Here is a 27,504-nt window from a genome sequence, read left to right as displayed (position 1 = left end):
ACCAGGTATTCCGTCATAACACAAATCTTTCGTGTGTTGACACTCTGTGGCTCACAAGCAATGTTGCTTTCGAACATGTGACTTTCCAAGTCATCTATGTCCTCAACTTGGCTGTCTGCTGTGGCCACTAGGGTGCCTGGTGACTCCTGGAAAAACCACCACATTCCCATCATCCGATGAATGCAGCGGTGTGATTTACCAGTTCCCCGACACTGGCAGTTCCACTGTCCTGCAACAGCATCGAATGTCACCCGGGTCCTCCCAAACTGACACCAGTTGTCTCTTTCATTAGTGAACACAGAAAAGAAGTGCCACCGTCCAGAGTATCCCTCATCTTTGAAATCAACAGGAAAAACAGAGTCCACTCCAAAGTTCTGTGCAGCCTTGTTCATTTCCTCACATTTCACACCCCACTCAGAAGACATGAGCCCCTTACTCAGCATGTCTTGAAGTGATGTGGATGTGAGGACTGCTGGTTTGTTATATGGCTTTCCTCTGTTAGTCCTTTCAAGGTGTATACATTCTTTTCCAGGGTTTCCGGAAGTCCATGCAATCTGCATGAACTAACGGCACTTCTCTTCCTCACAGTCAATTCTTGGTGGATTTGTCGACTTGATCACATGAATTGGAAAAATTGGACTGTGATCATACTTAGGTGTTACGTAAATTCCGTTTTTTACATCGATGCATATTGTGGGTGTGGTGTCAAGGTTATGTACATCCTTGATATGTCGTCGCAGGTTTTTTGTTGAACTTAACACAGCTTTGCAGTGTTTACATGTGAAATGGTCAGACTTTGAATCCTCTGTGGAGAAGTTATCTGGGGAGCCATCTTGGAGAGTGTCCCGTTTTCTCTTTGTAGTGCTTGGCTTCTCTGCATAAAGAACAACAAAACAATGATAGTTATCACTGCTACTAATCTTGTAGATTTAAAAATCAATAAAGGCCCTTAAATGTTCATATGTAACTACTATCGTCAGAGAACACTGCCCTACACAGACATCTGCCCATTACATATTTATTGTCTTATGAAAGTGTGTTATAGGGGATGTCTCTCATGACTCTGTCTCAGTTTTGCTGGAAAATCAGTAAGTGACATTGCTAGTGAATGCTTGAGGGTGATCTCACCCTTAAAATTTTTGAGGGGAAAAGTTGATTATATATGATTGATATTTCACTGGCATCAAGATTATAAAGTTAAGAATAAATGTAATACAGATTTATTGCCATATATTCAATTGAACATGTTTTTGCAATCTATAATGTTAAAAGGGGTTGTGGAAAATATTGTCCATGTATGATACTGATACTACATCTTAAAGACAATGCATGGCATAGTGATCCTTCTGGGGGACTAATTGTGAGACTAAGTATACATATATGCACAGCTTACATAAATATATTAGAAGTTTGTATTTAAAACAAAAACAACCAATAACAAAGACTTTACCTTGTTTTTTGTCTGATTGAATACCTGTAAGAGATAGAAATAGTGAAACTGTGACAAACTTTAGGAGTAGATATTTCTGTATGTCATAAGATCTAAGTGGACTTGTTGAGACTTAAGTGTGCACCACAATATCAGAAGAAAATATAACCAAGATATTAATATCACTTCAATACGCAGAACAATATCAAAGACAATAAGAATCAGTGATTTCCTACATAATGATACAGACTTACAATAAATTGAGGCTGCATTAACAATAACTTTTTTTTTTGTTTTTTTACAGTGCAAGGACTTTGGTGCAGTGAAATTTTTAACAGTCCTGTAGAAAAACATGATATGAATATGAAAAGGTCTGTATTTACTTTGATATCAGATAAATATGTTGACGGTTTTCCTCTTATTTATGAGGTGCTGTCAAGGTAACCCCCTCCCCCACCCCCAATCCTTTTGCAACACACTACTCAAACACATCATAGTGCAGCACAAAGTTGATTTGTATTTGTCATGGCTTTATGTGTACTTGTTCTGTTGACAGAGATTAAAATTTTTGTAGATGCAGCAAAAGAATACTTACCATGTGTGTTCTTCAAATGCTGTTTGAAAGTGCCCGACCTTGTTAAGATCCGAAAATCACACAATGGGCAATGGTAATGGCTCCTGGATAATTGTTTGCTGTCCTTGCAGAAGCATGCAACAACAAATTTCTCTGGAAAAAAAAGTTGAAGATGTAATACAATGTATTACTATATCAAATTTAAAAAACACACCATACATCTCTCTATAGTTTAATTATACTCCATACCGTGATTGTTTTCCAAAAAGTAAATTGCATCTTTGAGATGTTTTTTGAAAAGGTGGTCCTTGTTTGCAAATTCTTTTTGCTGACAGAAGACACATTCCTGACTGGCACAGGCCAGTAATGAATTCACATCGGAAAATATCTGATGTGAACCTGTAAAGAACAATAATAATGTACATTATGTAATCAGCGCACCGTCCGTCAAGTCATTATTGTATCAGGTCAGCCTAATTAATTTCAGATTGTGTACTATGTCTGACAGATTTAATTTCATTTACTTGTAAAAGAGTGAGTTATGTTAGATAATAAGTAGTCATTATCACCTTCCATTTTCCAGACTTGTTTTTCATGAAAACAGACTTATCAGACCTTGATTGTTGATCTTGCGGGCCAAATCGCGTTGTTTTGCTGTGCGCACATTTCCTATGCAGTACGGTAACGTCATGCTTTGTGGTTGACGTGTGACGTCTTGAGGATCGCTTTAGATACCTTTCTGTCTTTTACCGTATACTGTATAGTATACGTGTGCATCGCAAAACAACGTTTGGGCTGACTTCATGGATATTTCAGAGTGAGGGATGGCTCAACACAAGACCCATATCAAATAGACAATTTGTTTGTTTTACAGATGGTGATTTAGGCTACTTACCCCTGCCGTGGATGACTCACTTTCTTGTGATTAGCAAAATCGATGTAGGACTAAACACTATCACTTAAAGAAAAGTTATCAATTGAATTCTAATAACACAAAAATCATAAACAAAATGAAATATATCAATGAACACAACTGAACAATTTTAGACATCACGAATAACATTTGAGAAATGGTGAACAAATATAGGAATTATATTGGTCTAAAAAAATAAATATATTAATAAATATTTTAATTTCCTTCTACAAATTCCTTTATGATCAACTAGCCTATACATTTCTGAAAATATGATTATTTTAGTAGTCCCTACTTACCTTGCCTTTGATGCTCCATATCTGGTAACCATTCAAAACTTATTTTGTCGATAAACTGAAAATGTAGGCCTATCAAAATGCATACCTTTTAAAATATTTACTATGGTAATGAAATGTTTTTCTTTTTATATATATATATATATATATATATATGTATATATAATTAAGAATGAAGACGCATTATTAAGCATTATTATTAGCATTATTAAGTCGCTATTACCTTGGTATAGGCTACAGTCATTACACAAAACGGAAAGATAAAGACAAATTAATGACAAGTGACAGCCCCCTCCCTTTTCCAGGGATTTTAGCATTCTGACATTCAACAAATATTTTAATCTGTTTTTACTATCGTAATTTTCTATAACACTGTCATTACTGTCACTTCATGCTGTGGCAGCTGCCTCAAACAGCCTCAGATGCCACGGCAGCTCTGTGGCAGCTGCCTCAAACAGCCTCAGATGCCGCGGCAGCTCTGTGGCAGCTGCCTCAAACAGCCTCAGATGCCACGGCAGCTCTGTGGCAGCTGCCTCAAACAGCCTCAGATGCCGCGGCGGCTCTGTGGCAGCTGCCTCAAACAGCCTCAGATGCCACGGCGGCTCTGTGGCAGCTGCCTCAAACAGCCTCAGATGCCGCGGCAGCTCTGTGGCAGCTGCCTCAAACAGCCTCAGATGCCGCGGCGGCTCTGTGGCAGCTGCCTCAAACAGCCTCAGATGCCGCTGCAGCTCTGTGGCAGCTGCCTCAAACAGCCTCAGATGCCGCGGCAGCTCTGTGGCAGCTGCCTCAAACAGGCTCAGATGCCACGGCAGCTCTGTGGCAGCTGAGGTTGCCACCGGAAGCTGCCACAGCCAGCTGCCGCTGATTAAATAAATTTGATTTTTTTGTTTTTAATTGAAAAGTAATTACAAACATACAAGGCATAGAAATGTTATACACAGACACATACATTTTGCCTTAGGTTGAGCAAGCTCAAGACGAGACATAAAGCCTGAACCAGAATATGATATGAAAATACCATAAAGTGAAAAACAAGTAATCTAACACACATACATACAAAATACATACATACATACAAAAAACAAACAAACAAACAAAACAAACAAACCCAATAAAGAAAATAATTTCAGGGCTTTCTTTTCTTAAACTAGACTCTGTGATGTACTCCAGAGTTTTAACTCATTCTTTCAATGGGAAACACTTACCAAAATAGCAGCAAATTTTTATTATCAACAAAAACACACACAATAAAAAAAAAAAAAACTTCCAAACTTTCAATTTCCCTTTCAAAAAAAATACAAGTATTAAAATTAAAATTAAATGTTAATCTTAAAAATTCGTTAGCTGATGTAATAAAGGTTTAAGGGGAAAAACGACTTCCTCTGCAGAGAGAGAGGAGGGGGGGCTGTCCCCCCCCCCCCCCTTTTCCGGTGATTTTGGCATTCAGAGAATCAACAAATATTTTAATCTGTTTTTACTATCATAATTTTCTATAACACTATCATTACAGTCACTTCATCCTGTGGCAGCTGCCTCAAACAGCTTTAGATGCCGCGGCAGGTCTGTGGCAACTGCCTACACAGCCTCCGATGCCGCGGCAGGTCTGTAGCAGCTACCTACATAGCCTCCGATGCCGCGGCAGGTCTGTGGCAACTGCCTACACAGCCTCCGATGCCGCGGCAGGTCTGTGGCAACTGCCTACACAGCCTCCGATGCCGCGGCAGGTCTGTGGCAACTGCCTACACAGCCTCCGATGCCGCGGCAGCTCTGTGGCAACTGAAGCTGCCACCGGAAGCTGCCACTGAAAGACCGAGAGCTGCCGCGGCAGCTGAGGTTGCCACCGGAAGCTGCCGCTGCCATGATTTGCGCTTGCCCTTACTGCAAATATCCACAACTTTTCTCCTCCTTTTCTCCCACATTGCTTACTATACCTTTAAAACAGAAAATCACTAACTAGTTAGCCAGTGCTAAAGGGAACTGTAAAGTTCTGATTCAAGATTTTAATTGTGGTTGATTAAGCATTACCTATGCTTACTCATAGAAAGAGCAAGTTTAGTTTAATACTATGGGTCCAAAAATTCTCTTGGCTGCAAACACTCCTTCAGCTTCTACTTTGTCAGAAATGCAAAATAGGAGCATCTGATCTATTTGTTAACAGAGCAGCTAAACTAGGATTTAATAAAGCCACTGAAATGTTTTTCCCATTAAGCCATGAGAAGTCGTGTTGTGATTTAATGCTTTTACTTTTCTATATAACAGCAGGGAGCAATGAATATAAAGAACAATGACCTTGATAAGGAGGTGTGCAGCCGGTTACCTGCACCTCTTCATCCAACTCACTGTTGTTGCAGATGCAGTTTTGATGAACCAGTGTCAGGTTAACCCTGATGACAAATATGTTTCCTGTGATTGCAGAACATTTAAAAACCACACATGGCTTAAAGACCATGTAAAGTGAATTCAGTCATTTTCTTCTAGCCACATTAAATAGGTCATGAATGTATTTCTAAAAAAGGTGTAAAAAGCATTTCAACCATTTAGATTTGAATTGTGGAGCTAGGCATCACAAACTGTGTTTCAAGATTTCTGTTCAGGATTTAATGGGCGGGTCTGAATCACCGCAGTGTTAACATAAACTGCTGCTGTAGAGGTATAAATACTACTACAGTCTACAGTTAGCTAGTTAGCTGAGTTAGCCGACGAGCTAGCAGACGAGCTGGCAGGCCGACGAGCTCACAGCTGAGTTAGCCACCGAGTTAGCAGCAGAAAGCTCTTAGATGTAGCGTCCATGTTTCGGGTTGAGGTGGTGACTTTTGACAGGTGACACTTGGTTGGGGGCGGGGCTTCAGCGGACTCGGCGGGCACTCCCACAGTGTTTGGGAGCAGGGAAAGTGGCTGCTTTTTACACAACTTTGAAGCCTAATTTCATATATTTGGCGATTTTTTTTAATCATTCAAATTTGGCAGGGGGGTTAACAACACACTTTTCTGTGGTATGTCAAACTCAGAACACATATTTATTCTTATTTTACGCAGACTTTAATATTTGTTACTTAGTAGGATAAACAATAAACAGGCTGATTTAAATGAGATCGAATTACAAAAAGCTGGATTACATACTGCATTGTTTTCTATGAATGCGTCATGAGTAAGGATGTCATCTGGATCCAGTACAGGACCAGATAAGATCAACTTTATTGAAACTGAGATGTTACACCAGCAGGGGGGGTAACACCAGAATAGCAAAAATGTCAACTATAGTTAAAATATTGTTTGATTTCATGAAAATTTAAGGATTATAACTTTTAGGGATTAGGTTAATAAGGTTAATAGGTTAATAAGTACTAACTAAAAGCCCACGTCACTGAGCCACCTATTGGAGGACAAGCATTTCCAAGCAACAGACGCCTTTTATCCTTATCTTCATGCTTTCTTAGTCTTGTCTGTATTTTTAAAGAAACACGGACTAAACATGTTGAGTGAATATGGTCCGTTAGTGAGATCAGTGTTGTGTTACATGAGTGAGGATGTCATTCATATTTAATTGTTTTATAACAAAATAAAGGAGCCATTCTTCATATGCCTCTCACCAAGTGAGTCTTTTCAAAGCCCAGCTGTGATTGTATAGTTGACAGTGAACATGTGATCAAGTTTCCCTTAATAGGACATAGAGTCACTTCTGGTTGGCCAATCAAAAACAGTCCTCTCTGTGAGGAGTGAAGAAAAGATAAAGATTTTTCTCACTCTAGCCATTTGAACACGATGACATCTCCAAAGTTGGTTTGCTATCTGACGTGTCTGTTCTTGGGGGAAATAGGTGAGTTTTGTTTTATGAATCCAGTTTGTGTCTTTTAAAATGTATGGTCACTCCTTTATCTACGTGTTTTTAATGTGAATTTGCTTTGTCTTTTCATTTTACTTCAGCTCAGATGACTGATCTGAAATTCTCCTCATCTGTCCGTCAAGACAAAGGTTTTGTGTCTGTTAATACCGGGGACAGCTTGACTTTACAATGTTTCTATGAAGGTGATGTTGCAGCAAGGTTTTACTGGTATAAGCAAACTCCCGGACAGATCCCTAAGCTCATCTCTACCTTTTACAAATACGAAAGAAATGGCACTTTTCATAATGAATTGAAGAACAATCCACGTTTCACACTGGATACTGAAATTGGTAGAAATCACTTGAAGATCACAGATTTGCAGATTTCCGACTCAGCTACTTACTTCTGTGCCAGCAGCTATTCATACAAGTTTGAATTTGCAGAAGGCATAACAGTCAGTGTTAAGGGTTCAGGTTTGAACATCCAAGCTTTGGTGTATCAGTCGGCATCTGAGAGCATCCAGCCAGGAGGCTCTGTGACTCTGAACTGTACAGTACACACTGGGACCTGTGATGATGGAGAACACAGTGTTTACTGGTTCAAAAACTCTGAAGAATCTCATCCAGGACTCATTTACACACATGGAGGCAGGAATGATCAGTGTAAGAGGAACACCAACACACAAACAGACACCTGTGTCTACAACTTGCCGATGAAGAGTCTGAATCTTTCTCATGCTGGGACCTACTACTGTGCTGTTGCCTCATGTGGACAGATACTGTTTGGAGACGGGACCAAGCTGGATGTTGAGCGTAAGTAACTTTTTCTAACAGAGGTTGTCTCTTGTTATAAGTGTATAACTCCATATTTAAACACAAAATATCTGTATCTGACTCTCTACAGATGAGGTAGACTCTCTTGTCTTGGTGTATTTCTTGAGTGGAGCTTTAGCATTCACCACCATCCTGGTTGTTTTACTGGCTTTCTCAGTTTGTGTTATCATCAAAAGAAACAGCTGCCAGTGCAAAGGTATGATATTATTCTTTGCAGTTGACAGTGTGTCAGTGAATTTGGAATTATAGTAAGCTCATTTTTCAATCTTTCACAGAGTCTAATGCAAGATTTTCAGCTTCCTCAACAATAAATGCAGAGGTATGTTTCTTTTTTTTTCCTTTCTAATTTTAGATAAACTATTATATTACAATTCATTTTTAGTGCAACCGTTTTTGGGAATTTATTTTTATTTCTCTCATGCATTGCGTTACTGTTCTATATTTTATTATCAGGGTCACCAAAATGAAGAAAACATCCATTACGCAGCTTTAAAGGAACACAAGGTCAACAGATCTAGAAAACAGAAGGACAACACCAACACTGAATGCGTGTACTCAAGTGTAAAGCAGTAGAACTGTGCATGTTTTATATTTGTTGTAATGTACTAAGATATATCTTTAACAGTGCAACAAACCCATAACATACTGAGATCATTTTTTAATGACCATAGGAGGAAGCAGTATGAAGTGTTTAAAAATGTTCCATAATTCTCAGAGTTGTGCTGATTCAACCAGTTATTTTTGAAGATGTACAGTCACCCAAGACTTTATTAGGAACACCTGTGCAAGCTAATGCAACAGCTCTGCCATAAAGTCTACCGGGTCTTTTGTCCTGGGTCATGGGGGGGAAACCAGAGCTGGGCCCTCTAATGGTTAAATCATCTGCTGGAATAATGTGTCAAAATAGGCCTATTCAAAGTATTTAAGTCAAATAAAAGCTGTTAAATTGTATCTTTCTAATTTTAATTGACATACTGATCGAAAACATTTTCAATTTCCCTCGATTAACAATGTTTTGGCCTTCATTTTAACATCCATTAGTTTGTATAAAAGCCTGACACAAAACATCCTCTCTGTTGAGTCTGGTAGCGGTGTCAGAGACGAGGGGAGACAGAGAGGAATGATAATCTTGTCCTGGGCACAGGCAACTCAGTCAGCTAGCCTGAACGTGTGTCTGCACTGGTGAAGTTCAGGCACAGTGTCACTCAGATATAAGACACAGCCTTATGTAGGTTAGTGGGGTGGAAAAAATGTAAGTAACATTTTTCAGTACAATGCACTTCAGTATACCACCACCAACCACTATGACCTCAATAATATACATTACGTACAGTTAAGAAAATGCCAACAAAACTGAAAATGTAAAAGCTTTATTAAAGTAGAATTTATGGCAGAGCTGATGTATTGGATTGCATTAGATCACATAGCTGTTATTCATAAAGTGCTCGGTCTGTGATTGTGTAAAGTCATGGACGACACAGATTGGTAGTTGCAGAACTTGTGTACATCAAGGACCGTGTGCACTTTTTGTCTTTGTGTATGTGTGGTTACGAGCAGGATGCCTCTGCAGTGAAAGCCAACTGATTACCTGTATTTAACAGGTTGTTACTATGCTTGCATGTTATTTAACTTGACATAATAATGATCAGCTGAACTCCATTGTACCGCATGTTGCTGTTAATGTCACATCAAGACTATAAAAGTTGGAAAAAACACATCAAACGGACGCTTTCATATTTGAAACACAAAAAAAATTAACCACAACTTTAAAGTGAGTGCAGCCCATCTGTGAGAATACAGGGTGTGACGATGTCTGTGGTTCTTTATTTTTTACTCAACGTGTGATCTTTTTTTTTGCAAGAGTTGGCCTTTGCAGTATAAGCGGCAGTGAGCATGTGACATTTAGGTGACACCTTGCGTTTGGCCAGTCTTGTCTCTGAAGACAGGAGCGATAGTCCAGATTATTTTCAATACTTGCATTTGAAACGATGGCATCTCCAAAGGTTGTTTTTTGTCTGATGTGTTTGTCCTTAGGGAAAATGGGTGAGTTCCTTTTTTGTGTATTTTTTAGTCACTTCTCATTTAATTGTACTTGCTGTGATACTCTTTATAAAATTAAACTAAATGTGCCTTTGCTTTGTTTTTCATTTTACTTCAGTTCAGATGACTGATCTGAAATTCTCTTCATCTGTTCGCCAAGGGAAAGGTTTTGTGTCTGTTAATACTGGGGACAGCTTGACGTTGCAATGTTTCTATGAAGGTGATGTTGCAAGGCTTTACTGGTATAAGCAGGCACTAGGGCAGAAACCAAGGCTAGTCTCCACCATCTATAAGTACGAAGGAAATGGCATTTTCTATGATGAATTTAAGAACGATCCACGCTTCACACTAGATACTAGCCTCAGTAAAAATCACTTGACTATCACAGATATACGCATTTCAGACTCAGCTACTTACTACTGCGTAAGTAGCTTCACATTTATTTTACAATTTGAGGAGGGAATAATTATCAGTGTAAAGGATTCAGGTTTAAACATCCAAGCTTTGGTGCATCAGTCAGCATCTGAGAGCATCCAGCCAGGAGGCTCTGTGACTCTGAACTGTACAGTACACATTGGGACCTGTGATGATGGAGAACACAGTGTTTACTGGTTCAAAAACTCTGAAGAATCTCATCCAGGACTCATTTACACACATGGAGGCAGGAATGATCAGTGTGAGAGGAACACCAACACACAAACCCACACCTGTGTCTACAACTTGCCGATGAAGAGTCTGAATCTTTCTCATGCTGGGACCTACTACTGTGCTGTTGCCTTATGTGGACAGATACTGTTTGGAGACGGGACCAAGCTGGACGTTGTCAGTAAGTAACTTTCTAACTAGAGATTTGTGATGATTACCTTCTACTCAAAGTTAAGAAAAACAAGCTTTAATATCTGTTGGCTCTCTACAGAAGTGGAGGATTGTCTTGTCTGGCGCGGGGGTTTCGCCATCGCCACCATCCTAGTTGTTGTACTGGGTATCTTAGTATGTGCAATGAACAAAAGGAACAGCTCTCCTTGTGAAGGTAATTGCTGCTGTTTTAGTTCATGTCTATTCACTCAACATGATATTAAGAAGGTTAACATTTTGTTTTTCAGATTGTCATAGAAGAATTTCAGCTGCCTCAAAAAGGAATGCAAAGGTACTGTATTTTTACACTACTGCATTACTACAGCTTTAGCACAGCACCTTTTTCTGTATGTAAATGGTCGTGTATCACATTGTGATGTACTGTTTCTCATGTACAGGATTACCAATGTGGAGATAATCTCCCTTACTTTGCTTTGATGGAGATTAAGATCAACAAAGCAAGAAGCCAGACGGACGACACCTGGAGTGAATGTGTGTACTTTAGTGTAAAACAGTAGAGCTGAACATGTTCTATCTTTGTGTTTAATCAGACAAGATCTCATTAGTGTCTTTTTAAGAGTCATTTAGAGTAAGAGTAATTTCTGTAAATGACATACAGATTCAGAGCAGATTCACCAGTGCTTGTACCAAACATGGTGATTTACAGCTCTTCATATAAGCAGCCCAGTGGTTTCCTGGTAAGGGGGCCTTACAGATATGTTGTTCACAGAAATGGTCTGGGAGGAAGTGACATTTGCCTCAGATTAGAGGTAAACTGGGCTGTTCTGGGTCAGAAAGACACCACAAAATGATTGTTGGGTTTTGATCACAACGTTTTTAAAGAAGTTAGATGTGGCATTAATAGAGGAATAAGCCTTTTTTGTGAATTTTAATCCTTTAAATGAATGTATCTACTTCAGTATAAAGCAGTAACTGGACAGGTTTCATCTTTTCTCTGTATAACAGGACACTGACCCTATTAGTGTAGCTTTCAACATATACTTGTGCTTTTCCTCTTCTAATTTTGTAAACATTTCATCTCATGATCATCATAAAACCTTACCTTGCAATAAACCCATAATCTTTTCAAATCCAACCTTTGCTACTGTAGTGATTTTTTGGCAGCAAAATGAGCACTTACTTAAATTATTTACCATATGCAAAGTTCTCATGGAAACAGAACACACACCTCACTGCTTTAGTAAATACACACTGGCCGTTGCAGGTTGTAGCGAGTGTGATGCTGTCAGCCAGAAACTCAGAGCTGCCAGTATCTTTTCATAGCTTTCATGTGGTCGACAGTGAAACGATGCTATCTTTGTAAGTTTTGGTCCTGTGTGTGTGTGTGTGTGTGTGTGTGTGTGCGTGTGTGTTTGTGTGTGTGTGTGTGTGTTTTCAAGCAGAATGTCTGCACAGGCCCAACATCAACAGATCAGAAGAAATTAAATCCTTTGTGACCTTTTCAAGCTCAAACTTACACAATTAGCTTAAATGTAATAATGCTATGTGTTTGCAATGTGTCTTTATCTCAGACAGGACATTTGCAGTTAGTGATAATGCATATACACACTAGCTAAGAGTAGTGTTTTCTGACAGCAGCTGTTGCTGTTATGGCTTTGAGGTCAACTGCAGGCAGGCATTAAAGTTCTCCGTCGCTATGACGGATTTCCGTCAATTTGACTGCTGAAAGGCCCATATATGAGATCAATGCAGATCCGGTTAGAATTACAGAGGTATAATAATAATATATAACGTGACACCCTACATCTATCTATAAATGACAGGAACGTCTGGCTGTCTGTTTGTCCGGTTGTCTGATTGTCTGTTATTTGCATATCCAGGGTCTCCACGGATCCTTAAAAAGTCTTAAATAAAAAATATGTTTTTTAAGGTCTTAAAATGTCTTGAATTTTCGAAGAGTGGCATTAAATTTCATCTGGGCGGAATGAAAGAAAGTTATATCTGGAGAGACGATTTTCTATGCTAATGTTATTTCATCAGCGCACGTCCCTGTCTAACAAGAGAGTGAGAAAAACGTTATAATCAAGTTAAAACAATTATTGTCCCACCCGGCACGGTGCACCTATTCCTGCAGTCTGCAGGACTTCAGTGTATGTGTGTGTTTGTGTGCACCTAGTAACCACAAATGTTATCCGCTAGTGTTGTAAGAACACCATGAACTGACCAGACAGAGGGACAGTTCCTAGAACAACACTGTGTGTTTTTGGTTTTATGATATAACTGTTTCTGTTCCACTCATTGAAAATGCTCTGTGGTTTTTATATGAGAGGGCCTCTGAAAGGTCTGGGAGGAAGTGACTTTTCTTTACAGTATAGACTAACTTAGAAACGCTTTGCTTTACTAAAGCACAACAGAGGCCAGGAAGCTTGATACAAGAAGACAGTGATAGGAAATAAATAGAGCTTTAATTATAGTAACAGAGAAACTAAGGTGGGTCTAGCCCGTCCAAGACCAATAAACAAACACTTAGGGTGTACTGATGTACTGATGTACTGATAAACCCTTTTAAACACAATAGGAGGATAACATATCTAAATGTACTTTTCTTAGTGAATGGCTGCATGCTGGTGATTTGGCACAGAGGAGTGGAGATTATCAGAAAGTCAGATGCAGCTCTGTCAGAATTCATCCCTCTCCCCTTCAAGGGCTGACTTAGCTGCCAGGTGCCTCTCATTATTAACCCTTACCACTATTAGAGGAGAAACTGATACAGGAGTAGTCTCCACCTGCTCACAATGTCACAATGATGAATGCAAGCAGCTAGCTAGGAGAATATTAGCATCTCTATGTCATGTACGGTCTGTTCACTGAGTAAAAGAGGAGGAGCTGCTCACTGCCACTCCAAACATCTGACTTATACTCATCATTTTATGATAAACAAGCAGAAAGAAACAAGAAATATGGTCTCATTTGGAATTGAAACGGTATTGACTGACTGCTTTGATCGAGCATAAAAGGAAGTCTTCTGATTAGGTGGGCCTGTGTGGCACACCAGCCTTCTTCACCTCTAATGGAGTCTTGTCATGTACATAGTTTCATGTTTTGAGATTTTGAGATGTCTGTCTCTGAGTTTAGTGGACTACACTTTTTGTTCAACTGCTTCCTTGCATTTGTACCACATACCCACATTTTATTAGTTGCCCTTTGAATGTGGAAAGCCTTTCATTTTGAGGACTATTTGTGACTCATGATCTCTGAGCGATCCCTTTGATATTTCAACCAAATAGATTTTGGTCTTCCATTCTTATGGAAAGTATGCATTAACACTGAAGTGCTGTTTCTATTCTGCCAACCTCACTGTGGTTTTCCAGTGTGTTGCCATTTAATATCAAAGAGTTCACTACTCTTATTATCTGTATAAAGAGAGCTAGTAGAGACAGTATGACGACACATCTTCAAACCATTCTGCTGACAGTGAAGCTGATGTCACAACAGGCCATGATGAGGGTTTTTTTTTTTTTTTCTTGTAACCAGTCATGCGTGCCAAGGTGACAATGATGAGCCAATCACACCTGACAGTTGTGGCGGAATGTAGGACAAGTCAGTGTTGATAAATGGGGTAAGTCTGCTGTTCCTTCAGTGGTTCAGAACTGCTGACGCTGACAGGATGATGGTGTACACTCTAAATGTTTTCCTGCTCTGCTCTTTGTGTAAGTAACAAAAATCCACTTGTGGAATCTTTTCATCCAAGTCTTCACACACAAAGCTGATGATATCCTGTCTGTTGTTTATAGGTGCTGCACAGGTTATTAAAATCACTCAGCCTGTTTCTTTCCAGTCAGTGAAGCCCGGAGACTCAGCTACTATCAAATGTCACATAAAGAGTGACATGTATAAAAGAGTGTGGTACAAATTGACTACAGGGAAGACGCTGCAGCTTGTGACAGCGTTTGATTCTCACTATAAGCATGTTGTTTTTGCTGATGAATTTCGACAACGTTATTCAGTCAAATTTAACAGCACCAGCAGTCATCTGGACATTTCTGCAACAACGTGGGAAGATGTTGGCACATACTACTGTGGAGTGATGAAGTTAAATGACATTGAGTTTGGACCAGGAACCTTTCTGATGCTAAAAGGTATTAATTCTCTGTTGATTATGACAAGCAGTGATAAATTCAGCTGAACGTGAACATAATGCAAATAATCACAGTTAATTTCTTTCTTAAGGTGCAAAGATGATCAGTGACTCTGTCATCCAGAAGCCAGAGTCTGAGTCAGTGCAGCCAGGACGCTCTGTGACTCTCAGCTGTTCTGTTCACACTGACCGCTGTGCAGCAGAACACACTCATGTCCTGTGGCTGAAAAACTCTGACCATTCTGATCCAGAGATGATTCACTCCTCTGGGAATAAAAACGACACCTGCCAGAGGACTGAGACTGGCTCTGGAGAAGCTACCTGCGTGTACCACCTTCTTATGAGGAACCTGAGCTCTGATGATGCTGGAACCTACTACTGTGCTGTGACTTCATGTGGAGAAGTACTGCTGGGAAAAGGGACCAAGATTAAAATGAACAGTAAGAAAGTTTTTAGCAGAAGCTGTCTCATCTGATAAAAAGTGTTGGTTAGTCTTTCATTAAACTTAAGTTGCTGCTTGGTAATGTATTTATTGTAAATTTTCTCCTGCAAATGAATTTCACATAATGTCTTCTAATATCTGGTTCTGCAGGTGGGGCGAGCATGAACTCTCCAGAGGATGTCTATTTCAACATTTACTCATTCATCGTCTTCCTGGGTGTTTTGGTTGGTTTCTTGGTTTCCTTCGTGTGGATTGTCATGTGTAGAAACTGCTGCCACTGTACAGGTAATGTATTGTCAGTTTTTATAGCATGTACTAGTTGAACATAGAATAATATAGTGAAACAGATTTCATTATATTTTTCAGAGGCTCGTGCAGAACCTTCAGCTCCCTTTCTCTCCAATGCAGAGGTATCTTCTTCTATTCTGTGGACTTTGTTTTTATATCTGTCATGTACCTAAAAGTGTTGTACAATTTTTCATTATCAGGTTTACCAAAATGAAGACACCGATCATTTCCCTGCTTCAAAGAAGAACAAGATCAACAAATGCAACAGATTAAGCAGACAGAGCGGTGACATCTGGAGTGAATGTATCTACTTCAGAATAAAGCAGTAGCTGCACAGGTTTCATCTCTTTCTCTGTATAATACACTGACCCTATAGCTTTCAACATACTTGTGCTTTCCTCTACTATTTTTGTAAACACTTTATGTCATGACCAATGTTAAACCTTAACTTGCAATAAACTCATTAAACAAGCTTTTTCAAATCCAACCTTTACTACTGTAGTGATTTTTTGGCAGCAAAATTAGCACTTACTTAAATTATTTACCATATGCAAAGTTCTCATGGAAACAGAACACACACCTCACTGCTTTAGTAAATACACACTGGCCGTTGCAGGTTGTAGCGAGTGTGATGCTGTCAGCCAGAAACTCAGAGCTGCCAGTATCTTTTCATAGCTTTCATGTGGTCGACAGTGAAACGATGTTATCTTTGTAAGTTTTGGTCCTGTGTGTGTGCGTGTGTGTGTGTGTATGTGTGTATTGTGTGTGTTTTCAAGCTGAATGTCTGCACAGCAAGGCCCAACATCAACAGATCAGAAGAAATTAAATCCTTTATGGCCTTTTCAAGCTCAAACTTACACAATTAGCTTAAATGTAATAAAGCTATGTGTTTGCAATGTGTCTTTATCTCAGACAGGACATTTGCAGTTAGTGATAATGCACATACACACTAGCTAAGAGTAGTGTTTTCTGACAGCAGCTGTTGCTGTTATGGCTTTGAGGTCAACTGCAGGACTTCAGTGTATGTGTGTGTTTGTGTGCACCTAGTAACCACAAATGTTATCCGCTAGTGTTGTAAGAACACCATGAACTGACCAGACAGAGGGACAGTTCCTAGAACAACACTGTGTGTTTTTGGTTTTATGATATAACTGTTTCTGTTCCACTCATTGAAAATGCTCTGTGGTTTTTATATGAGAGGGCCTCTGAAAGGTCTGGGAGGAAGTGACTTTTCTTTACAGTATAGACTAACTTAGAAACACTTTGCTTTACTAAAGCACAACAGAGGCCAGGAAGCTTGATACAAGAAGACAGTGATAGGAAATAAATAGAGCTTTAACTGTAGTAACAGAGAAACTAAGGTGGGTCTAGCCCATCCAAGACCAATAAACAAACACTTAGGGTGTACTGATGTACTGATAAACCCTTTTAAACACAATAGGAAGATAACATATCTAAATGTACTTTTCTTAGTGAATGGCTGCATGCTGGTGATTTGGCACAGAGGAGTGGAGATTATCAGAAAGTCAGATGCAGCTCTGTCAGAATTCATCCCTCTCCCCTTCAAGGGCTGACTTAGCTGCCAGGTGTCTCTCATTATTAACCCTTACCACTATTAGAGGAGAAACTGATACAGGAGTAGTCTCCACCTGCTCACAATGTCTTTTCATGATGAATGTAAACAGCTAGCTAGGAGAATATTAGCATCTCTATGTCATGTGCGGTCTGTTCACTGAGTAAAAGAGGAGGAGCTGCTCACTGCCACTCCAAACATCTGACTTATACTCATCATTATATGATAAACAAGCAGAAAGAAACAAGAAATATGGTCTCATTTGGAATTGAAACGGTATTGACTGACTGCTATGATCGAGCATAAAAAGAAGTCTTCTGATTAGGTGGGCCTGTGTGGCACACCAGCCTTCTTCACCTCTAATGGAGTCTTGTCATGTACATAGTTTCATGTTTTGAGGTTTTGAGATGTCTGTCTCTGAGTTTAGTGGACTACACTTTTTGTTCAACTGCTTCCTTGCATTTGTACCACAAACCCACATTTTATTAGTTGCCCTTTGAATGTGGAAAGCCTTTCATTTTGAGGACTTTATTTGTGACTCATAATCTCTGAGCGATCCTTTTGATATTTCAACCAAAATCTAGGTCTTCCATTCTTATGGAAAGTATGCATTTACAGTGAAGTGCTGTTTCCATTCTGCCAACCTCACTGTGGTTTTCCAGTGTGTTGCCATTTAATATCAAAGAGTTCACTACTCTTATTATCTGTATAAAGAGAGCTGGTAGAGACAGTATGACGACACATCTTCAAACCATTCTGCTGACAGTGAAGGTGATGTCAGGTCAAAATGAGGGGACTTTTTTCTTTTTTCTTTTTTTGCTTGACTGAACTAGCCAGTCATGCATGGCAAGGTGACAATGATGAGCCAATCACACCTGACAGTTGTGGCGGAATGTAGGACAAGTCAGTGTTGATAAATGGGGTAAGTCTGCTGTTCCTTCAGTGGTTCAGAACTGCTGACGCTGACAGGATGATGGTGTACACTCTAAATGTTTTCCTGCTCTGCTCTTTGTGTAAGTAACAAAAATCCACTTGTGGAATCTTTTCATCCGAGTTTTCACACACAAAGCTGATGATATCCTGTCTGTTGTTTATAGGTGCTGCACAGGTTATTAAAATCACTCAGCCTGTTTCTTTCCAGTCAGTGAAGCCCGGAGACTCAGCTACTATCCAATGTCACATAAAGAGTGACATGTATAAAAGAGTGTGGTACAAATTGACTACAGGGAAGACGCTGCAGCTTGTGACAGCGTTTGATTCTCACTATGAGCATGTTGTTTTTGCTGATGAATTTCAACAACGTTATTCAGTCAAATTTAACAGCACCAGCAGTCATCTGGACATTTCTGCAACAACATGGAAAGATGTTGGCACATACTACTGTGGAGTGATGAAGTTAAATGACATTGAGTTTGGACCAGGAACCTTTCTGATGCTAAAAGGTATCCATTCTCTGTTGATTATGACACAAGCAGTGATAAATTCAGCTGAATGTGAACATAATGCAAATAATCACAGTTGATTTCTTTCTTAAGGTGCAAAGATGATCAGTGACTCTGTCATCCAGAAGCCAGAGTCTGAGTCAGTGCAGCCAGGACGCTCTGTGACTCTCAGCTGTTCTGTTCACACTGACCGCTGTGCAGCAGAACACACTCATGTCCTGTGGCTGAAAAACTCTGACCATTCTGATCCAGAGATGATTCACTCCTCTGGGAATAAAAACGACACCTGCCAAAGGACTGAGACTGGCTCTGGAGAAGCTACCTGTGTGTACCACCTTCTTATGAGGAACCTGAGCTCTGATGATGCTGGAACCTACTACTGTGCTGTGACTTCATGTGGAGAAGTACTGCTGGGAAAAGGGACCAGAATTAAAATGAACAGTAAGAAAGTTTTTAGCAGAAGCGGTCTCATCTGATAAAAAGTGTTGGTTAGTCTTTCATCAAACTTAAGTTGCTGCTTGGTAATGTATTTATTGTAAATTTTCTCCTGCAAATGAATTTCACATAATGTCTTCTAATATCTGGTTCTGCAGGTGGGGCGAGCATGAACTCTCCAGAGGATGTCTATTTCAACGTTTACTCATTCATCGTCTTCCTGGGTGTTTTGGTTGGTTTATTGGTTTCCTTCGTGTGGATTGTCATCTGTAGAAACTGCTGCCACTGTACAGGTAATGTATTGTCAGTTTTTATAGCATGTACTAGTTGAACATAGAATAATATAGTGAAACAGATTTCATTATTTTTTTCAGAGGCTGGTGCAGAACCTTCAGCTCCCTTTCTCTCCAATGCAGAGGTATCTTCTTCTATTCTGTGGACTTTGTTTTTATATCTGTCATGTACCTAAAAGTGTTGTACAATTTTTCATTATCAGGTTTACCAAAATGAAGACACCGATTATTTCCCTGCTTCAAAGAAGAACAAGATCAACAAATGCAACAGATTAAGCAGACAGAGCGGTGACATCTGGAGTGAATGTATCTACTTCAGAATAAAGCAGTAGCTGCACAGGTTACATCTCTTTCTCTGTATAATACACTGACCCTATAGCTTTCAACATACTTGTGCTTTCCTCTACTATTTTTGTAAACACTTTATGTCATGATCAATGTTAAACCTTAACTTGCAATAAACTCATTAAACAAGCTTTTTCAAATCCAACCTTTGCTACTGTAGTGATTTTTTGGCAGCAAAATTAGCACTTACTTAAATTATTTACCATATGCAAAGTTCTCATGGAAACAGAACACACACCTCACTGCTTTAGTAAATACACACTGGCCGTTGCAGGTTGTAGCGAGTGTGATGTTGTCAGCCAGAAACTCAGAGCTGCCAGTATCTTTTCATAGCTTTCATGTGGTCGACAGTGAAACGATGCTATCTTTGTAAGTTTTGGTCCTGTGTGTGTGTATGTGTGTATTGTGTGTGTTTTCAAGCTGAATGTCTGCACAGCAAGGCCCAACATCAACAGATCAGAAGAAATTAAAGTCTTTGTCACCTTTTCAAGCTCAAACTTACACAATTAGCTTAAATGTAATAAAGCAATGTGTTTGCAATGTGTCTTTATCTCAGACAGGACATTTGCAGTTAGTGATAATGCATATACACACTAGCTAAGAGTAGTGTTTTCTGACAGCAGCTGTTGCTGTTATGGCTTTGAGGTCAACTGCAGGACTTCAGTGTATGTGTGTGTTTGTGTGCACCTAGTAACCACAAATGTTATCCGCTAGTGTTGTAAGAACACCATGAACTGACCAGACAGAGGGACAGTTCCTAGAACAACACTGTGTGTTTTTGGTTTTATGATATAACTGTTTCTGTTCCACTCATTGAAAATGCTCTGTGGTTTTTATATGAGAGGGCCTCTGAAAGGTCTGGGAGGAAGTGACTTTTCTTTACAGTATAGACTAACTTAGAAATGCTTTGCTTTACTAAAGCACAACAGAGGCCAGGAAGCTTGATACAAGAAGACAGTGATAGGAAATAAATAGAGCTTTAACTGTAGTAACAGAGAAACTAAGGTGGGTCTAGTCCGTCCAAGACCAATAAACAAACACTTAGGGTGTACTGATGTACTGATAAACCCTTTTAAACACAATAGGATAAAATATCTAAATGTACTTTTCTTAGTGAATGGCTGCATGCTGGTGATTTGGCACAGAGGAGTGGAGATTATCAGAAAGTCAGATGCAGCTCTGTCAGAATTCATCCCTCTCCCCTTCAAGGGCTGACTTAGCTGCCAGGTGCCTCTCATTATTAACCCTTACCACTATTAGAGGAGAAACTGATACAGGAGTAGTCTCCACCTGCTCACAATGTCTTTTCATGATGAATGTAAACAGCTAGCTAGGAGAATATTAGCATCTCTATGTCATGTACGGTCTGTTCACTGAGTAAAAGAGGAAGAGCTGCTCACTGCCACTCCAAACATCTGACCTATACTCATCATTATATGATAAACAAGCAGAAAGAAACAAGAAATATGGTCTCATTTGGAATTGAAACGGTATTGACTGACTGCTATGATCCAGCATAAAAAGAAGTCTTCTGATTAGGTGGGCCTGTGTGGCACACCAGCCTTCTTCACCTCTAATGGAGTCTTGTCATGTACATAGTTTCATGTTTTGAGGTTTTGAGATGTCTGTCTCTGAGTTTAGTGGACTACACTTTTTGTTCAACTGCTTCCTTGCATTTGTACCACAAACCCACATTTTATTAGTTACCCTTTGAATGTGGAAAGCCTTTCATTTTGAGGACTTTATTTGTGACTCATAATCTCTGAGCGATCCCTTTGATATTTCAACCAAAATCTAGGTCTTCCATTCTTATGGAAAGTATGCATTTACAGTGAAGTGCTGTTTCCATTCTGCCAACCTCACTGTGGTTTTCCAGTGTGTTGCCATTTAATATCAAAGAGTTCACTACTCTTATTATCTGTATGAAGAGAGCTGGTAGAGACAGTATGACGACACATCTTCAAACCATTCTGCTGACAGTGAAGGTGATGTCAGGTCAAAATGAGGGGACTTTTTTCTTTTTTTGCTTGACTGTGAACTAGCCAATCATGCTCGGCAAGGTGACAATGATGAGCCAATCACACCTGACAGTTGTGGCGGAATGTAGGACAAGTCAGTGTTGATAAATGGGGTAAGTCTGCTGTTCCTTCAGTGGTTCAGAACTGCTGACGCTGACAGGATGATGGTGTACACTCTAAATGTTTTCCTGCTCTGCTCTTTGTGTAAGTAACAAAAATCCACTTGTGGAATCTTTTCATCCGAGTCTTCACACACAAAGCTGATGATATCCTATCTGTTGTTTATAGGTGCTGCACAGGTTATTAAAATCACTCAGCCTGTTTCTTTCCAGTCAGTGAAGCCTGGAGACTCAGCTACTATCCAATGTCACATAAAGAGTGACATGTATAAAAGAGTGTGGTACAAATTGACTACAGGGAAGATGCTGCAGCTTGTGACAGCGTTTGATTTTCACTATAAGCATGTTGTTTTTGCTGATGAATTTCGACAACGTTATTCAGTCAAATTTAACAGCACCAGCAGTCATCTGGACATTTCTGCAACAACGTGGGAAGATGTTGGCACATACTACTGTGGAGTGATGAAGTTAAATGACATTGAGTTTGGACCAGGAACCTTTCTGATGCTAAAAGGTATTAATTCTCTGTTGATTATGACAGAAGCAGTGATAAATTCAGCTGAATGTGAACATAATGCAAATAATCACAGTTAATTTCTCTCTTAAGGTGCAAAGATGATCAGTGACTCTGTCATCCAGAAGCCAGAGTCTGAGTCAGTGCAGCCAGGACGCTCTGTGACTCTCAGCTGTTCTGTTCACACTGACCACTGTGCAGCAGAACACACTCATGTCCTGTGGCTGAAAAACTCTGATCATTCTGCTCCAGAGATGATTCACTCCTCTGGGAATAAAAACAACATCTGCCAGAAGACTGAGACTGGCTCTGGAGAAGCTACCTGTGTGTACCATCTTCTTATGAGGAACCTGAGCTCTGATGATGCTGGAACCTACTACTGTGCTGTGACTTCATGTGGAGAAGTACTGCTGGGAAAAGGGACCAAGATTAAAATGAACAGTAAGAAAGTTTTTCAGTTACACATGTGTGCAGTTGATGAAGCTTTGAGACTCACAGACAAATTTACGGACACCGTATCCAGACGATACTCTCAATATTGAACACTTTTTTTTTTTCATTGTCTAACTCCAAAATGTTGCTTTCTATGATATCTGTGCATGGTAATTATAGTCTTGTTAACACAGATTGTGGCAAATAAACCACAGGGATATGCAGCTAAAACACGTGGTTAAGGTGAGGAAGAGGTTGTGGTTTCAGTTAATATAAAAAGAAAACTGTTAAATGTTGGTGTGAACAATCCACTCGCATGACAGTCAGACCACCAAATCTTTGCTTCCTTCCCTGCTATATAAAGGGCAAACTACTTCCTGTACTGTTACTGAAAGCTGGCACTGAGGGTAAATCATCAGCTGTTGAATCATCTAATAACATTTGTTATGCTTAATTTGGGGTAAACCAACCATTTAAATCACATACTGCACAACTGGCCAACACTGAAATGTATTCTGTTCCCATCCAATCCGTTCAGTTGGGAGTTATTTGTATATAAAAATCTAAATTAAGGACTGTTTTTTATCATGTGTTAAAAGGAGACACCAACATCACCAAACCAGCTGTACTGAGTCCAGCTGTTATTGCGCTGTTGCTGTCAAACATCAGTCTTGGGATTGTGATTCTTATTCTTACAATGGTGATTTGCAGAAGTTGGAGGAAAGTTCCTGCAGGTATTTAAAATGATGCATTATATTGATCAGTTGAATATCTCCAGTGGAATCAGATCTGCATTGTTATGTTCTGCTGTAATTGGAACTGACTGTAAGTTATCTTTGTTTCTTTAGAGGTGAATGATGGAGCTTCTGAGGGCAATCAGGTAAGAGCACTAACAGATGATAGTTGTATATAATCTTTCAGTTTCATTTGCACTACATCTTTCTGGGTCTTAATTATTTGAAAATGATGTTTCAACAGACTAATGAAGCAGTCATCTATGCATCGGTGTGTTCGGCACCCAGAAGCCTCTCCTCAAGGCAAGCTACAGTGAAACACAGTGGAGACTCTGTAGTTTACTCTGACATCTGGCACTGTCAACAGAACCAAGAAGTTTCATCTGGGGAAGGCTGCCAAACCACAGAATGAAGACTGACGAGAGACTTGGTGTATAACAGGTCATTCCCTAAGTGACTTTTTATATACGTTTAAAATATGACCAAAGGGCTCTTTATTGTGTCCTGTGTGACATATGAACAGGTCAGTACTCCAAGAGAAAATAAGTGTGTTCAAAAAATGAGAACTTTAATAAGCAAAGTGCCAGTGATGGTCATATTTACCAACTCAGCTGATTGGAGCGTCGGACTGGAAATATCTATATTGCAATGATTCATGCAGTTTACACAAGACAAAGCAATACTGACTTTTAGGGCTGCAACAAATGATTATTTCAATTATAGATTAATCTGCAGATTATTTTCTCTATTTATTGGTTGTAAATGTCAGATATTGTAAAACAAAAAGTGGAAAAGGTGGCATCTTCAATGGCCTTGATCCATAACCCCGCATTATTCAATTAGCAAAAAAGCAAACAATGACAAAAATCATCAATACATTAATTATCTAATCATTTCAAGGCCAGGTAGTGGGCCATTACACTTTGCTTAAGCTGTTAAGATTGTTCAATAACAATAACATGATGTGTGTGATTACTCATTTGTCTTTGACTGGGCCATTTTCCTGTAATCCAATCACTGAGAAACCCATGAGGCCAGACTGGAAGCTAAACTGCCAGGTTGGTTGTCAGCTCAGTTGGGATGATTGTTGCTGAGTGTTGGTGCCAGTTGTGTTCTGGCAAAGCTGGAAAATTGTGTTTCACCTTGTATTGGACTCATATGATCTAAGTTCAGTGCAGAAACAATTACTTGATGAATCATTCAACAGAATTAATTAATAGCTTTTCTGATTATTGATTAATTGATTTTCAATTTTCAAAGGAAAACCCTCCTTGGTTGCGGCCTCTTCTAAAATATAAGGATTGTACATACATATCTTTGGATTTTGGATTCTTGATTGGACAAAATAAAGCAGTTGATTACAACAGATATTTCCATTATTTCTTACATAATTAATCTAGAGAAAATAATCATCAGACTAATAAATAATGAAAAGTGTTAACCTTCCAGTGTAAGTGTTGGCTGCAGCCTTGGTGCAGTTATTAGTACTTGGGTCTTGCATGACTCCAGTGACTGCTTCATTAAGGCCACAGACAAGCTTCACACAAGTATACCAACTAGCTGCTACACTGAGACCACAGCTTGTGCGTGTGTTTCGTTAAGAATTTTCACACCTGCATACAGCAATACATGAAATCAGTCATCACTGTAGTTCAAAACGTGTGCTTTCATTTACTTGCTTGGAGAAGAATGCAATCACCAAAATCAGTTTAACAATCCATGGATCATGCTATGAGTAGTTGTCATGGGTACTATTTATTTGGTATAAAGTAGTTCCAATAAATACTCATCCTATCAAAAGTCACTCTGGCCCTTTCATGTTCAGCAGCAGGCAAAACTAAATAAAAGTTAATGATTACAACAGCAGGACAACAGTTTGTGGTCATGCATGATTAACATTTTTAGATAATGTTACCATATACAAGTAATGTGAGAAGTTAGTGATAGAGTCACAATGCTTGTCCACAAAAAAAGAATAATAATAAGCATTCAGTACACAGTTTCTCTCTTTGTTTCCACTAGAAGCTGTAAGCTTTGCAAAAAGTGAGTGACAGACAAAGTACAATGCAAACTAACCAATGGCAAACTACACTGTGTTAAAGGAAGCTGTGATGTACAGCATTAGAAACAAACACGGTACACAAAGCGTGCTGAAAAATCCCCACTGATCTATTAATACCTTCTTCTGACCAGAAACATAAGCGTAGGGTGCTACTTTCGAACTAGCCAGCTCTCAGCATTTCAGTCTTGTTTTGACTCGCGTGGTGAATAAGGTGTGAATAACTGTTAGCAGGTTTCCGCTGGTGGAAACATAACTCCTAGCTCGAACACAGGAAGACTGGCCTGTGGCCTCCAAGCCACAGCGCCTACAAGCTAAGACAGAGGGTGAGAGCAGAAAGGTATTTTGAAATGCAACTAGCTGAACTGAAGGTCATGTCTCAAATGCAGATAACATGCTGTGTACACAAAAGGACTGAATGGTTAACATTGTTAAAGTGTAGAGAGAAGTAAGAGAGTACAGGATTATCTTATGTAAACTGATTTTATCCTCAGAGTGAAGCTTCGTCTTATTGAGCATGACCTTACACTGTCTGGTCAATAAGGTCAATACCATACACTTACTATTTTACTTCACTCATATGCATTATAAGGTATGGAACTATTCAGCAATTATATTGTCTCCATGTTCAGTAAGCAGTAGGAAATAAAGCAGTGCCTTCGGGGAATTCACACAGACAGAACAAGAATAAGTATTGCATAATGCCATCAACAGTCATCTGTGGACAAATCAGCATGGGCTCTTTGCAAGGTTTTTCTATCATTGGTTCAGTCAGTATGACATCATGAACATCATGTAGATGTGTGTACATTTGAAAGTTTTATTATTAATCACAGATTGCATGTTTATTTTTGATATGTTCTTTTTAACTTTTTTTTTTTTCTCATTTCATTGAGTCCAATCTTGCATACATACACAATAAACCCTGTTGTGTAACATTGATGGACAGTGGAATTCTTCATCAGAGTTAAGATGTTGAATGTAACTTTAAAGCCTTTCATTTGTTGCTGAAATGTACAACACTTGACTTTACTTTCTTTGTATTTTGAACTATTTGAGATGTCAATGATTAATCAGTTATCCCTTCATTTCGGTAAATCATTTAATTGATTAAAAATATTTTAACTGACAATGCAGAAGACTAGGGTCATGCAGTGCTACTGTCAGAAAAGATACTGTAGTTTTGTTGTAGTACCCAGTTGCGCCACTATGTGATGCCTCTAAGTGTTTAAGATGGAGTTACAAGTGTGTTTGCTGACCGCTTGTTCTGACCACACATATTTCAAAAATCCCCACATTATCATATGTAAAACCAGTAAATCTGAAGTCAATTGAGGAGAGATTGGGTTAAACTGTTTTATATTTATCTGATGATGTTACTGGTGAAGGGCCTTTTGATGAAGGAAAAATTGTTTACATTTGTTTCAATTATTGATATGTCCAACAGAATTGATCTTATAATGTAATGTCCTCCAAAGAAGCCTGGAAGTCTCTATGTTTAACTGAAAATATTACTTTGTGGGATTCAATTTATAATTTCAATGACCGACTCCATTCTCCCTGACCTTCCTAATCTAGGACTCTGTCAGTGGTTTAAAATAGTTTTATTGCAGACAAACATCCACATAAATTATTAACAATTAAGAAAACCATTCGGGTTAACTTGAAAATGATTCCATATATGCTTACTGTACACCCTGAGCCACCCTCCTAGTGATCACTTCACTGTATAATGTAAAAAAACTGCACAAATCAGTTCAGTGATGCCAATCAGAGCTTAAAAAGTATTTTTGTTGTTGATAAAACAAGGGCAGGGGGCACTGAACACTCTTTCCAAATTAGGACTTCTGATTGGCCAATCAAACGCCAATCAGAAGTTTCAGTCTTCCCACTGAAGAACAGAGAATGTATAGAGAATCGGTTCATTCATCACAGCATTTGAAGCACG

At 39.2% G+C, this 27,504-nt stretch overlaps 5 protein-coding genes across 5 annotated transcripts; all 5 read left to right on the top strand.

Moving 5' to 3' along the window:
- The first annotated feature begins 6,974 nt into the window (after positions 1-6,974).
- Positions 6,975-8,441, top strand: LOC128383789 (M1-specific T cell receptor beta chain-like). Its single transcript, XM_053343374.1, has 5 exons — positions 6,975-7,029; positions 7,137-7,847; positions 7,939-8,064; positions 8,144-8,187; positions 8,322-8,441. The coding sequence occupies exons 1-5, from the start codon at positions 6,975-6,977 to the stop codon at positions 8,439-8,441; spliced, it is 1,056 nt and encodes a 351-aa protein (XP_053199349.1).
- A 1,415-nt stretch (positions 8,442-9,856) lies between these two features.
- LOC128383415 (uncharacterized) lies at positions 9,857-11,181 on the top strand. The gene is made up of 4 exons (XM_053343042.1): positions 9,857-9,911; positions 10,027-10,734; positions 10,825-10,938; positions 11,162-11,181. The coding sequence occupies exons 1-4, from the start codon at positions 9,857-9,859 to the stop codon at positions 11,179-11,181; spliced, it is 897 nt and encodes a 298-aa protein (XP_053199017.1).
- Positions 11,182-14,391: 3,210 nt separating this feature from the next.
- Positions 14,392-15,921, top strand: LOC128383414 (signal-regulatory protein beta-2-like). The gene is made up of 5 exons (XM_053343041.1): positions 14,392-14,434; positions 14,519-14,863; positions 14,955-15,302; positions 15,455-15,528; positions 15,793-15,921. Exons 1-5 carry the CDS (start codon positions 14,392-14,394, stop codon positions 15,919-15,921), a joined length of 939 nt encoding a protein of 312 aa, XP_053199016.1.
- A 2,214-nt stretch (positions 15,922-18,135) lies between these two features.
- On the top strand, positions 18,136-19,667 carry LOC128383413 (signal-regulatory protein beta-2-like). Its single transcript, XM_053343040.1, has 5 exons — positions 18,136-18,178; positions 18,263-18,607; positions 18,701-19,048; positions 19,201-19,274; positions 19,539-19,667. The coding sequence occupies exons 1-5, from the start codon at positions 18,136-18,138 to the stop codon at positions 19,665-19,667; spliced, it is 939 nt and encodes a 312-aa protein (XP_053199015.1).
- Positions 19,668-21,859: 2,192 nt separating this feature from the next.
- On the top strand, positions 21,860-23,909 carry LOC128383412 (signal-regulatory protein beta-2-like). Its single transcript, XM_053343039.1, has 6 exons — positions 21,860-21,902; positions 21,987-22,331; positions 22,425-22,772; positions 23,366-23,497; positions 23,612-23,643; positions 23,742-23,909. The coding sequence occupies exons 1-6, from the start codon at positions 21,860-21,862 to the stop codon at positions 23,907-23,909; spliced, it is 1,068 nt and encodes a 355-aa protein (XP_053199014.1).
- The last annotated feature ends 3,595 nt before the right edge of the window (positions 23,910-27,504 follow it).

Source organism: Scomber japonicus, chromosome 22, assembly GCF_027409825.1.
Source record: "Scomber japonicus isolate fScoJap1 chromosome 22, fScoJap1.pri, whole genome shotgun sequence".
NCBI classification, from domain to species: Eukaryota; Metazoa; Chordata; class Actinopteri; order Scombriformes; family Scombridae; genus Scomber; species Scomber japonicus.
This window is presented reverse-complemented; position numbering and strand designations above follow the sequence as displayed.